We start from the raw sequence: 14,570 nt of genomic DNA, 5'->3' as shown, positions 1-14,570 counted from the left end.
GGCTATTATTTTACTAGTCATGGAATGGGAAACGTGACATTAACTGTTAACGGGGTTTCTGTGTTCATATATTTAATAAAGGGTGATTATTAAAATTAAGAACCCCGTTTTCTTTACTCATCTTATTTTTGTATTTGTATTTGCACTTGATTTTTTTGTTCAAATCTGCTATCTGCATGACTTTATTGGCAATAGGTTTAAGAGCTTTTCAGTTCTTCAGGAAACCTTCAGACAGTGTTTGGCTTTAGTTTGAAACCAGATAAACTTCACATCAGGGGCGGAGCTAGACTCTCAGTACAGTGGGGGCGGAGCTTCATCATGGGGCCCTCTGCTACCAAGGCTGGGTTTCCAGAAACCTTCTTAACACTACGTCGTTCTTAAGTTACACCTTATAATGTACCTTTCCTGAAACGTTCTTAGTTAAGTATACTTTCTGTAAGTCATATGTTCGGAAGGCTGGTCTGGACCACTCTTAGCTTCACCAATATCACTGTTGCAGGTCTATACGAATATAATTCTGAAGTTTTAATACACACATACAGTGTTCAATTAGGCTAATTCAAGTGTTTCCATGCAAAGAATAAAATTGTCATTACACTGATTGTTGTTAGAATTTTAATTATATTATTATATATATTATATTATTAATTTAATAAAAGAGCGCTTTTAAATGCCAGCGAAAACATATGCTACTGTCAGTTAAGTTCTGTTCGGACGCTAATATTGTTTCTTGTGGGCTCGTCCGGTATTTTACACATTTACGGGGTAAGTCGGTGATTTTAGTGGCGTCCGAATCCATAATATCAGTGTTTTTTTCTCACTCAACCCGTGCAAAAATGTTTGTTTTTTGACAAACAGGTTTTGTGGTAATTTAATTGCTGCCTGAATCCACATCTTTTACAAGAGTTTACAAGAAGAGATTTTTTTTTATCACTGCCGAGCACCGTACGTAAGATGTACACTTTTATTACTGAAATGCTGGAAATTATTTACAAGAACAAGATTTCATCGCAGCTCCACCTCAGCGAACAAAAATGGGAAAGAGATGAAAGCACGTAAAAAATTGAAATGGTTATCACAGCAGCAATATACAATTTTAAAATATGTAGGCTAGGCTATTACAGTTTGGATTATTTTTTTATAATATCCCATGAGTCCTAATAAATGCAATTTCAACTATTATATATAATTGATAATTGATTCTCGAGTCATCGATATCAACCGATTCAGCACCTTCGCCACGGACAGCACCGGGTAACGTCGCACGTAAGAAGGTATATCTTAAAGGTGCCGTAGAATGGATTATTTTATTATTTTATAATGTTTCCTGGGGTGCCCTTATAATGTTAGTATGTTTTTTAGATCAAAATTTGTTATAATTTAGAAATAAAAGGCATATTTCCTAGCCTAATTTCATCCATTGATTTGAACACTCTGTTTGAGGGGGCGTGTCTGCTGAGAGACTTCAGTGTTGTTGCCCACTGCTGTGATTGGCTGACATGCTTGCATATGAAATATCTGGCATTACATGTAGAGCTATCTGGAAAACTTTTACTATTACAGCTTTTATACGTTTTTACTATTACAGCTATCGGGATTAACGAATCATGAGAAGTTTTTTAAGTATTTAGATTTATTCCAGCATTGAGCAGATGACAGCCTGTTGATCGCGTGAATGAAGATCTTATCACTGCAACGCGATTTACTGATGCATAAACAGTGTTGAACGACTTTGAGAGAAAGATTATCTGTCGAACAATTACACATCAGAAATTCACATAACCCACTGGTTCTCCAGAGGCTCGGATGAAGGAACTAAAAAAATACTTTTGTGTTCATTTGTACATCCAAACACTGAGCAACTGCCATGCTTCGTTCGCTCGTTTGCAAGCCACGATGTCTCTCGAGGAAAAAACAATATCGCGCTGGATCTAGATAACACAGTGTAAATTATCGTTAATAAAATCACTACTTACCGCTTGCGGGAATATAACGTTAGTTGAAATTGCCCCCTTCGTCTGTTTGAGACGCCGAGAGATGCCTGGCTGCTTGATATTGTTCCAGGTTAGAAAAACAGTCCGTGGTGAAATGGGCAGAGCAACTAACAACTTTGAATTAAACTGTAGCGGTATCCGATTATAGATAGATTATAGATAGATCTGCCATTTTCCCTATGATCCTCCTCCTGCTTGTTTCTTCACCTGCAGAACTTCTGATGATTCGGCTGTGCAGTTTCACCTGGCACTGAGCATGGGCTGGCATATGCAAATTTTTGGAGGCGTACATATTAATGATCCCAACTGTTGCATCACAGTCGGTGTTATGTGGAGATTCGCCTGTTTTTCAGGGGTGTTTTTCAAAAACGAGATTTAAATAAGAAAGAGAAAACTATGGTGTTTGAGACTCACTGTATGTCATGTCCATGTACTGAACTCTTGTTATTTAACTATGCCAAGATAAATTCAATTTTACGTTCTAGGGCACCTTTAAGCAGCTTCTTAAGGTATGGTTTGGGGAACACCCGACTCGCCTATGGTATACCTTCAGTTAAGTTATACCTAGGAAGAGTCTTCGTAGCGCGCTAAGAGACAATGTTATCGGGAAACTCAGCCCAAGTCATTTTAAAATTAAAACCATTAAAAAAAACGTCTGATGAATGCATATGTAATAATGTAGCCTGCAGTACAACTGTATATATATTTTATTTATATATTTTTAAGTGGTATGTTTATTGTTTTCAATAATTTGAAAATTAATTCGAGAATTAACTTGAATTTGCAGCAATTTGTACAAATAGAGAGTATGTAGGCCTACTATAGAGCATTTAGATTAATATTTGTTCAAATATTATAATGTTATTTTTTTTCATCTATGTTGATTATGAAAAGTGAACACCATGATAGGATGCATCGGGAGACATGGAGTCGGTCAGACATGATGTTGTTAATGGGTCAGACATGATTAAACTTAATTTTCTTCATTAAAGGGCACCTATTATGCCCCTTTTTAGAAGATGTAATATTGGTCTTGGGTGTCCCCAGAATGCATTTGTGAAGTTTCAGCACAAAATACGCCACAGTTAATTTATTATAACCATTTGAAAATGTCATTTTTGGGGCCTGTTTTAAAAAGAGCTGTTTTGTCGTGTACCACTTTAAATGTAAATGAGCTGCATATCCCCGCCCTGCTGCTGGACCTAGATGATGAAGAGACTCCGGCACAGAATAAACACGAATGAGAATGGACTAAACGTCTCGGAATGGTTATTTGATACATTTCTGTACTTACAAAGTTTTAATCGCGTCCCTTTTGCCATTATGGATGTGCAACACACACACGAACTGTGATAATGTTCGCGCAATTTTTTGAAACTACACACACACACACACACACACTACTGTGAAGTACAAACGAATTTTTTTTAATTTATTTCTTAAGGGGAGGGAGATAGACGTTAATATAGCCTACTGTCTATGGAGATAGAGCAGACCTTAATTTATTTACATTTGTAAATGCTGCAAAAAAATGCCTACGTGACATAAAACTGTCTGACGTTGTTTGAGACATCCTATGACGACGACAATAAATAGCTTTAGACGCATTTGTTGTTGAACTTGCTGACATCGATTGAAATAACTATTTGCTCAAAAATCATAAAATACACTTACTTTTTCTGGAGGTGACGTTGGATTGCGAACTGAAACGATCCACACTCTAGGATTAACTTTGACCCTCGTTCACTAAACAGTCAGTCAGAAAATGAATCTCGTATTTAGGACGTTTAAGTGGTGCCTTTTCTTCATAAATAAAATCCATCCGCTGCGTTTTCAGTGGCTCTGATGTCAGTGAAGACTAGTATGTCCATTCTTACATCCCACAACACACTTCTTAGGAGACATTACCGGCTGTTGTTGAAAACAATGGAGGATGCAGATCACCGAGGGCGGGGTCTATGCCAAAACCAGATGTCAATCAAATCACGTCGGTGGGGCTTAGCTCATTTCTACGTCACAATGAGGAAAATCTAGAACAGGGTGTTCTGAGACAGTGCTTATGATTTATTGAGATAGTAAAAAAACTACTGGGTGGATTTTTATCATTCTAGGGTGGTTTTGCTCACACACTGCCAACACACATTTATGTTCAAACACCATGTAAAAGTGAATTTTGCATAATAGGTGCCCTTTAAGTTTTGTAGAAAGCCTTTATTTAAAGTGAATTTCGTTTTGTATAAATTGTATCTTAATTTTAATACATTTTTCATCAACCAATTTTTCATCATAAATTAACCGAAACTCAGACATGAAAAATATATCTAAATAAAGCTTTAAATGTCTTTAAACGAAACAATTCAAAATGAAAAGAAATAGGCTACTCTCTGATTATGTAATCCAAGAGGTGCATGTCTCTCTAGGCGCGTTCACTACGGAGATGGCGATCGTCAACTTCATCTTTGCAGCAGACACAGACAGAAAAGACTAGTTTATTAATAAAAATCAGTGCACGCGTGTCACCGGATTTACACATCTTGCTTGTTGCACGCACACTCGGCACACATATTATCAATCAATCAATCAATCAAAACTTTATTACAGACTCAAGGTCCACATCTCACCATAACAATACATAAGTACAAGCTCATAAACACACATGCATACACACATACCTACATACACACACACAAAAAAAAAAAAAAAAAAAAAAATATATATATATATATATATATATATATAAATAACATAAAATAAATAAAACAATTTAAAAAGAAGATCATTGTTCTACCAGGAGACAATTATACCAGTGTTTCCACATACGGGATTGGTAGCGTATAGTACTTAGCCGTATGTTAGTTAAGCCCATTATTATTTCATTTTGTGACCCATTAAGCCGGCACATGAATTTAAACATTAGGTTTCTTAAAACAGCATGAAAGGTCCTTACTCTTGCAACCACAAACATCTCACTTGCACTACACCATCTTGGTCTTGTGAGTAACATTCTCATTGCGTCGTTATATGCCACTTTCAATTTTAAAAGACTTGCCTTTCTATAATTTGACCACAAGTGTGCAGTATAGAACGGTGTGCAATATGCTTTAAACAGAGATATCTTCACACCAACCGTACATGCCCTAAATTTACGTAAAAGAATATTGGCTTGTGCATACATCATGCGACATTGCCTGTAAATATCTTCATCATCTGTCATTTTATCAGTGATAAAATGACCAAGGTATTTCACCTTATTACAGACACTAAGCTTATTATTAGCCAATTTAAAATCAGGGTAGTTCAAACATTTATCATCTTTAGTTCTACTGATCATGACGACACTCTTATTGGCGTTATATTTGATATCATGTTCCACACCATATACCGAACAGATTTTAAGAAGCTGCTGTAATCCGGCACTACTTGGACTAAAAATCACAAGGTCATCTGCATACATAATATGGTTCACTATTGAATTACCAATCATGCACCCAGTATTACAGGTTCTTAGCTGCCTGGACAGATCATCCATATAGAGATTAAAAAGAGCAGGTGACAAAATACCTCCTTGTCTGACTCCATTGCCAACTCCAAATAGAGCAGAGACACTATTGCCCCATTTCACTTGCATAGTCTGGTGGGCATACCAGTAAGCCAAAATTCTCACAATATACTTAGGCACCCCTCTTTGCCTTAATTTGTTAAACAATTTACCATGATTTATACGGTCAAATGCTTTAGAAGCATCAATAAAACACATAAGAACTGATGAGTTTTTATCTCTATATTTGTTCACAATTTCCTTTAGAGCATATATACACAAGTCAGTGCCATGTTTAGCTTTGAATCCAAATTGGTTATCTGTGGTGTTAATAAATTCATTTAATCTGTCCAACAGAATTCTTTCTAGTACCTTTGATAATATGCTCGCTAAAGCTATAGGCCTGTAGTTATGTTATAGTTATTATGTCTAAATAACGAGATATTGTGTTGAAATAACATTATTATTAATAATAAATCTTTAATAATATTTGATTGGATGCCGAATGTGTGCTTGTTCAATTTAATAAAATTAATACTTTAATTGTGATCATTAAAATAATTGAATATTAAAAATTAAGTGGCCAATTTTTGCTAATTTATTTAAAGTATTTATATATAATATATCTAGCACACGTTAAAAAATTATCTGGCGCCGCCCCTGGTTATAACGGCCCACGTATTAAACATGGTTGGGTCTAAATCGGACTCGGGCTCATAATTACAGTTAATGTGTCGGCAATATGTTACTTTTCCAGGGCCCTGTGCAATGTGTCACGCGAGGGCCCCGTTCCTGTCCAGTGACGCAAGATCGGTGGCGTTTGAGGGGCCCCTAATTGGCACGGGGCCCTGGGCGGCCGCACCCATGGACCCACGCTATCTCCGCTACAGCTTCACATGCTTGTCTTCCTTCACAAAAATTTGCCATAGATTGAGTATGCAAGAAGTAAAAATGCATGTGCCTTTGTGTTTATCAGTATCCTTATGTTTGTTGGGTAAAAAAGAAAAACTATATAAACAAAGTAAAAATTAATTTGACTGATAACTACCCCCCTCCATCCCCATAGATTCTATAGATATCGCGATATATCGATATCGTGAATTCTTTTGGCCACAATAACCGTGGTGTGAAAAATCTAACATCGTGACAGCCCTAGTTGTACGTCACACGCATCACACACGAGTCAGTGTCGGCCAATAGTGAGCCTCCGTGGTGACGTACAACCCAGAAGCGCTGCTCTGTTAGACTACGTGAACTCACTCAGAGGTCCCACACAGAAGAAAATGAATAGCTGAATAAAGTCGTTATTTTTGTTTGTTTTTTTTGCGCACAAAAAGTATTCTCGTCACTTGATAAACTTAAGGTTGAGCCACTGTAGTCACTTGGACTATTTTAAACATTGTCTTAACTAACTTTCTGGGCCGTCAAGTTTCGATCCCATAGAAGCCTATGGAGGAGTGAGACAGCTCTCAGATTTAATAAAAAATATCTTAATTTGTTTTCCGAAGATGAACGAAAGTCTTACGGGGTTGGAACAACATGAGGGTGAGTAATTACAGACATTTTTGGGTGAACTAACCCTTTAACAATGTCATACTGTACGGAAGGCAGATCAGCACTCTTACTTGGAAATATTTAAGTAATAATAAGTATTAAAGGATAACTGTCGCCAAAATGCAACCTAGGGTCTTTTTGTTAATCTACCCGAGGTGAAGTTTAGTTTTAAAGTATAATTAGAATGGAAACGCCACTTTTAAGTTTGACTGTATTTTCGTTTTCGAGTCAAATTGCCTCTTGAATGGGAGTGCTTGGGGCACTTCTATGACAGCATCAAAAATCGCTATTTTTAAAACACTAAGAAGGCTCGACACAACATGAAACTTTGCTCGAAGTATCACCAGGGGCTCTGCACATGAACTTGAGCATTGAGAACATTGTTTGAGTACACAGAGTTTACTAAAAAGAAAGATTTTGAACAACTCACTGTAGCTGTGTACGCCGGCATTTTGATAGTCAAAAATAGTCGATCTCCGAATGTGAATGAACTGACTCTGAATTTTAGGATTGCTTCTTAAATGAGGATCTTTTTTCAAATACAAGGTCAATATTGATTTTCACTAACGACAAAACAAATTATCCGTGAATTTATATGGAACTAAGCTTTAGGAGCTTTCCATCTTTACTCTCCTCCCTGTTACGTTGCATTCGGAGATCGACTGTTTTTGTCTGTCAAAATGCCGGCGGACACAGCTAGAGTGAGTTGTTCAAAATCTTTCTTTTTACTAAACTCTGTGTACACAAACAATGTTCTCAATGCTCGAGTTCATGCAGAGCCCCTGGTGATACTTCGAGCAAAGTTTCATGTTGTGTCGAGCCTTCTTAGCGTTTTAAAAATAGCGATTTTTGATGCTGTCATAGAAGTGCCCCAAGCACTCCCATTCAAAAGGCAATTTGACCGAAAACGAAAATACGGTCAAACTTAAAAGTGGAGTTTCCATTCTAATTATACTTTTAAACGAAAGTTCACCTCGGGTAGATTAACAAAAAGACCCTAGGTTGCATTTTGGCGACAGTTATCCTTTAAGACAGCTTCATCCCTTCTCCCAGCATTCCCTGTTTTTTTGTGTGAGTGTTTTTTGCCTTCATAACCTCATTTCATAATTTGCATCCCAACCCAACTTCTCAATAATTTGTTTTGTTTACCCATAACTCTGTGAACTGTAGAGTGAGAAGGGGAAGGAAGCAGAGCCGCAGGCTGCAAAAGAGTCCTCTAATGGGGACGCTGTTCACTCTAATGATGTGGGCATGACCTTTGACCTTCCCTCCACTGAAGGGAACAGTCTGGTTTAAGTCAGAGAGCTTCAGTAAGTATATTACTAGAATTATGAAGTGTCAATTTAACTGACATGTCACCATTACATGGCTTTTATGTCCTTCTGTGCTAGTTATAATTTCTTGAGCACTGTATTGTTTCAGTTCAATTGTGCATTTACTTCTTAATCACCATATTTTGGTAAATTTCTGATACCCTATCATGTTATGGATGCAAAAGGCATATATTAATCCCTATAAGAAGACTAGTGCTGCAGGTTTATATTAAATATAATAATTATACAAGACCCATCTTACCATATTGCATCAAGTTGTCCATGTACAGGAGGCCCACTAGAGGGCAGCCTTACAGTTTCAGTGGTCTCTGCAAATGAATTAACAGACACAAGACCTTTCTCTCTTTTAAGTTTTTTTTCTTTTAAAGAAATGAATACATTTATTCAGGAAGGAAACATTAAATTGATCAAATGTGACAAAGATATTTGTCATGTTACAAAAAAATTCTATTTCACATAAATGCTCTTTTTTTGTTTTTAAAGATCAAAGAATCCTAATCCTAATAATAAATGTATTTTAAGCACTAAATCACCAGATCATATGACTCTGAAGACAGGAGTAATGACAGCTTTGCCATCACAGGAATAAATAACATTTTAATAAATGATTAAAATAGAAAACAGTTATCTTAAATTGTAATGTTTTTACTGTATTTTTGATCAAATAAATGAATAAATATATTCAAATATAAAAGTTTTTTTTACCGACCCCAAACAATTCACATAACCTTTAGCTTTATTTTATGTATGCTTTATCTTAAAAAAACTGTTAATTGTTCATATCCATCCTACTTAATCCAAATTCTACCCTTCCTCCCATCAGATTGAGAGCCACAAGCTAAATTTCCGAGAGCAAGCCAAAGCGCGCACCGACCACGGCGCTGAGATCGTGTATAAGTCCCCCAACATTTCCACGGACGGATCGCCCCGCCGCCTCAGCAATGTGTCTTCCTCCGGCAGCATCAACATGACCGACTCCCCACAACTGTCCACGCTAGCTGATCAGGTGTCGGCCTCCCTCGCTAAACAAGGCCTGTGAGCGGCGATTGACAAATCAATTTAAAAATGTACCTCCTTCAGTCCTTTCAAATAAGGTGCTTGTCGGATTTCTCCTAACTAAAGGTTGTCCCAGCGGCTTGTCTGCTCGTGAAATAATTTTTGCCTCTAGGCACAGAGGGACGGGTATTGATGTTATTGGCTTAGTGTCATCAAAAAAAAAAAAAAAATTACAATTTGAAAGGAGCTGGTGGTGTATTGACCCAAATGGTAATTTACAGCACTGAGTAGCCCGATTTGTTTCGTTTAATGCCCCGTTTTTTGAAAGAAACAACAATGACATTTGCTTTCAAAGTTGTATTTGCTTCGTTGCCTTATTGTGAATGTTTTTCTTTAACATAACTTATGCACTCGCAGCAGTAAGGAAGGCAAACATGCTACATGTTTTGGAGGGTGCGGTTAATGAAAATGGCTGTGAATTTGACAGGAAGCGAACATTTCAAACGCTCTTAGGTAAAACTTGAGGCAATCTGGCTGTAAAGGACACAAATTTAAGGCATGCTATATAATTATTTAAATAAAATCGGTCAGAGGCCATTATAGTGCATGTTACAGTCATTCAAAGCTGTTCAATTCCTTTTATAAAAGCAAAATAAGACATAATTATTCAGATCAGTCTTATATTATGAATTGGAAATTTTGGTACCGGACTTTGCCTATTCTTCAAAACTGCATCTATACTTCACCTCAGCATATTTTCCAGGCCTATCTGTCCTGATGATGAATGCACAGGAAGTTGCATCGCTGAAGGAAATCGTCTTGCTTGGCCTCTAGTGACTCTTTTGACAGAAAAGAAAGCAAATGTCAACAACACAAAATCATACAAAACGTTGAACTAAAGCTGTTGTACAGGGCTCAACAATAAGGATAATTTGAGATGATCTTTTTTTTTTTTTTTTTACCATTTAATGCAAATAATTGATGTTTTACATGCAACTTTTGTTGGAAAACAATGGTATTATAATGCAAAACTGATACTTTCTATCTACCATTGCATTATTCTTACAATTTTTCTTACAAAGGCAAAAAAAGAAAAGAAAAGACTATGATTATGATAAAAAAAGATATGACACTAAATATAAGATGTAGTGACAATTCCTGAAATTCCAGCCACAGACAACCATGTCATCCTTATAGTTGAGCTCTGAAGTAGTTTTGCCCTGCACAAGCACCATCTAACTGGAATCACTCGGTTTTTCATGAGCTAATCCTCCCTGTATGGTAACGATGCTTTTGTATTGATGGATTTCAGCTTCTGTGTATAAAATGCTGTTCCAAAGAATGTGTGAATGGACCAAGAGGATTTCAAATCACTCAATAAAATATCTGTAACAACATTCATTACAGGAAATCTGGCATTGAGAACAGACAGCTGACAGTGCCTCCCAGTGTCCATCAGCTACATTTCAGAAAACTGGCTATGTTTTAAAGATTCTCTTTGGTTTAAGAGAGATTCAGTCATGTACAGCTGCACAGAGCTGATTCATTTGGTCTGAAATACGATGCAGGACATTTAAAACATAGCCATGCTTCCCTCAGTATTAAAGCCTTCAATGCTCACACGCTGCACATTCCCAGCATGCAATAGACTTCATCCATGGTCTTGAATATAGTAGCCACAGTCACCACATCCCTGTCCAGCTGTTTAGATAACTACCTTTACTAGACTTCAAGAGCGTTTAACTAGTCTTAAAACATGGAAAGAAAGAAAAAAAAAAAGAAAAAAAGTGGAGGAAGATGAAAGGAACAAAGCTACCTGCTAAAATACAGGTTTATGTTGCACTCTTTTTTTCTAATAGTGTTGTGTGGACGATGTAAAATGTACGAATGCGTTCAGATGATCTGACACTAAGCTTTTTATTTAATATCTGCGGTGCATTGCAGCTTTATGCTCATTTGAAAGTGAATGCACTGATTTGACAAGACATATTGAGCTGCCTCAAACTACATTACTCATTAAGACGTATATCTTGCATTTTTTAAAAAACAAAACAAATAGGTAAATAAGGGTAAAATTTGCATTCAGAATCCAATATAAGTAAAAGTCTTGCCTAGTGCCACACGACCCTGTGAGAAGCTTGTTTGCTGTAAACCCAACACTACATCCTCTTTACAGCATGCTGCGAACATAAACCTGAGCATTTAGACGTGTGGGTTAAGCTGAAGAACAGACTTATCAGATGAAATGTTTAAAAATGGCACAGGATAAGACCTTCTTAGTAATTCTACCCTTTAGATGTGTTTCAAACGGTTCTGTAATCTGTTAACCAGTTCTGAGGCCTCTCTCTCTCTCTCTCCTCCGTTTCATTTCCCGCCTCTGCTCTTCTCATCGCAGTTCTTCATTCTAGCTTGACAGTTGTGATTGTCCTTATCGTAATGTGTTTTATTAATTGGTTTACACTGATACTCCTTGCTGTAAACGTGAATTTGGAAATAAAGTCCGTATTAAACTGCTTTATGTGCCCTTTCTTCTTTCTTTTTTTTAATAAGGCTGTATTACTTTTTCCTCAAAATTGTTGAATGGACGTGAGGCGCTATGAACACTAGATAGCTATGTTTAAAGGTAGTGTGTCATTTTTTCTTTTTTGTCTTGCCAACTCGCACGATACAATACTGACTTTTGAAAGCTGGTCAAAATATTGTACACTTGCCTGATAAGTACAGACCCCCACAGAGAGATGAAAGGGTTGGCGGGTTTCTCTGGAGGAAATTTCATTTTTCTTCATTAAAAAGATTAACATAGCCTATTAACTCTTTCCCTGCCACAGACTTTTCCGGCTTTCCGTGTTTTTACTGTTATACGGTAGGGGGCGCTAATACGAATCTTCTGGAAGAGTTAGGGTGCATTGGTTATGCACTTTGTAGTCTTTGAAAAAACGTGATTTTTTTTAGCTCTTTGTTTTAATGAAACTTACCCACATTCATGCATGAAGCTAGAATAAAAAGGCTGTTCTTTTAATATATTACATGTTTATATATTCATACAACAAAATATTCTAGGGGCCCATTACATTTTTGTGAAACATCAGAAACACTGGCGGTGGCTGCAACTTAAATGCTGGCGGGAAAGAGATAAAAATAGCATTTTTGAAAACTATAACCTCTTAGACCTGATTTTTTTTTTTTTTTTTTTTAAATACCTACTTGATATTTGCTCTTCACTGTAGAAATGAATCCAAACACACGTGTATACATATGCATAAATACACACCCTGTAAAAAATACATGATCAATAAGTCATGACATTGTTTTTTTTTATTGCTTTAACTCATCAAAATAAGTTTAACTTTTTAAAGTTACACAAGATCCAACTAATTTTTTAAAAGATAGTTTAATGTAATCTAAGTTGAAATGACTTAAACATCCAAGTTGATCCGATGTTTACTCTCATGTAATTATTAGAAATACTTTTTCAAAAATAATAATTGTTTTCAGTATGGGTGTGTATAATTTATGTTCACCACAGGCTTTATTTTACTAATAAATTGGAAAACCCCTATAGAAAAATCTCGAGGGCTCCGACTTCATCCCTGCACCAAGGTTTGCACACACACAAAACACGTGATGTCCATCCAGTGGACGCAGGGTCCGAAGGGGTTAAACTCATTGAGCCTCACGTGACTAGACGATTATTAGCTCAGAGAGGAGCGCATTCATGACGAATAGAATACATTCTAAAGCTATTTGTAACTAAATGCTACAGATTTTGCTTGATACTGCATTATTGCCACTAGGAGTCAGTATAATGAATAATTAGATGTACCTTTCCAATTGAGCACCTTCAAAGTCGGTTCACTCGGTCCAGCAATGTCCATGAAGTCATGAAAGTACAACACCTACTACCTATCTGAACGGGGCAAAGATCAAATTTTGCCAAAATTGTTCCAGAAAAGTCAAATCAACAATAATATCTGAAATCATTTTCATCTAAATGTTGTTTTAGATTAAATCATGCTAAACAGTGAAGCTAAAGTGCATTGACTTTCTGCAGTAATTAAAAAAAAATAAATCTTTTATCCCTCCCATTTATTAGTGTTCTTTAGCTTCCTTCTCTACAGTTTCTGATAGTTTTACTTGAGTGGCCCTTTATCCAGCTATCTGTGGAATACAGTGCACACGAGTAACCTAACTGTCTCCATTGTCCTTGAACATTCTTAAAAAAATATATGAAAAAATTTGTAACAGAATCTGGGTTAAGTTTAACGTTATAAAAATACGTAAAAAAAAAAAATGGAAAGTCCAATCCAAATCCTTAGCGATCCAAGCAGAGACCTGTAATGAATAATCTTGCTTCTTATTAACCTGATGAAAACATTTCACTAGTACGACAGAAAGACAGAAGACATTTGAGTACAATATAATTCACTTTTAATTTGAGAAGCACAAACGTTGCCTGTCTGTCCGATCGGCCAATCATCCATAAACTTTTTTTTTTTCTTGTTGCCTCTGCATAAAGAAAGTGTTAAATATTCTCATGTGTCTTCTCCCTAGACAATCAGGACAGCTACAGCCTGAACATCAAACACAGTAAAGAATCAAACAAGGTATGTACAAAATAAACTTTTTTTTGTTGTTGTTTTGTACAAACTATTACATGCTAAAGGATATACCAGACTCACCCAACCCTCATTCACCACATTGGAAATTCAAAGTATGAAAATAACTCACACGATACAATATTGGCTTTTGAAAGCTAGTCAAACCTTATGGTACATTTGCCTGATAAGTACACAGACCCCCACAGAGAGAGACATAAAACCATAATTAATGATAAAGAATGAAAGGGGCGGCGGGTTTCTCAGCAGGAAATGGGACAGTCGTTGATGGTCCCCTTACAATTTGCCACACAACCTCAAAAGAAGAGATTTCTCTGACACTATGAATGCTGTTATGCTCCAGTGAGATAAAAAAGGAATATATTAAGGATTTCTGGTTTACATGACATCCCTTAAACAAGAACAAATGGCTACAATAGCTAGATTCGTGTGACAACAGATACAGAGAAGCTACTTATAAAATTTTTAAGTAACTGGTGTCCGCTATTAGACTTTATTACATTCATATTAGTTAAAATAACAGGAAGGAGCTGCAAGC

General features: G+C 36.4%; 1 protein-coding gene across 8 annotated transcripts in view; it reads left to right on the top strand.

Annotated features, from left to right (window-relative positions):
• Window positions 1–11,030, top strand: part of maptb (microtubule-associated protein tau b) — a 48,666-nt gene extending 37,636 nt beyond the window's left edge. For 4 of the 8 annotated variants that reach the window (XM_079871521.1, XM_079871518.1, XM_079871520.1 and 1 more), the window contains 2 exons: window positions 8,257–8,396; window positions 9,244–11,030. In XM_079871521.1, coding sequence (XP_079727647.1) covers window positions 8,257–8,382 — 126 coding nt within the window. In that variant the 3' untranslated portion in view covers window positions 8,383–8,396; window positions 9,244–11,030. The remainder of the gene's footprint in view (window positions 1–8,256; window positions 8,397–9,243) is intronic. The other 4 variants (XM_079871517.1, XM_079871514.1, XM_079871515.1 and 1 more) reach the window with 1 other exon arrangement.
• Window positions 11,031–14,570: the final 3,540 nt, after the last annotated feature.

The sequence above is a fragment of the Squalius cephalus genome (assembly GCF_949319135.1).
Source record: "Squalius cephalus genome assembly, chromosome: 1".
NCBI lineage: Eukaryota > Metazoa > Chordata > Actinopteri > Cypriniformes > Leuciscidae > Squalius > Squalius cephalus.
This window is presented reverse-complemented; position numbering and strand designations above follow the sequence as displayed.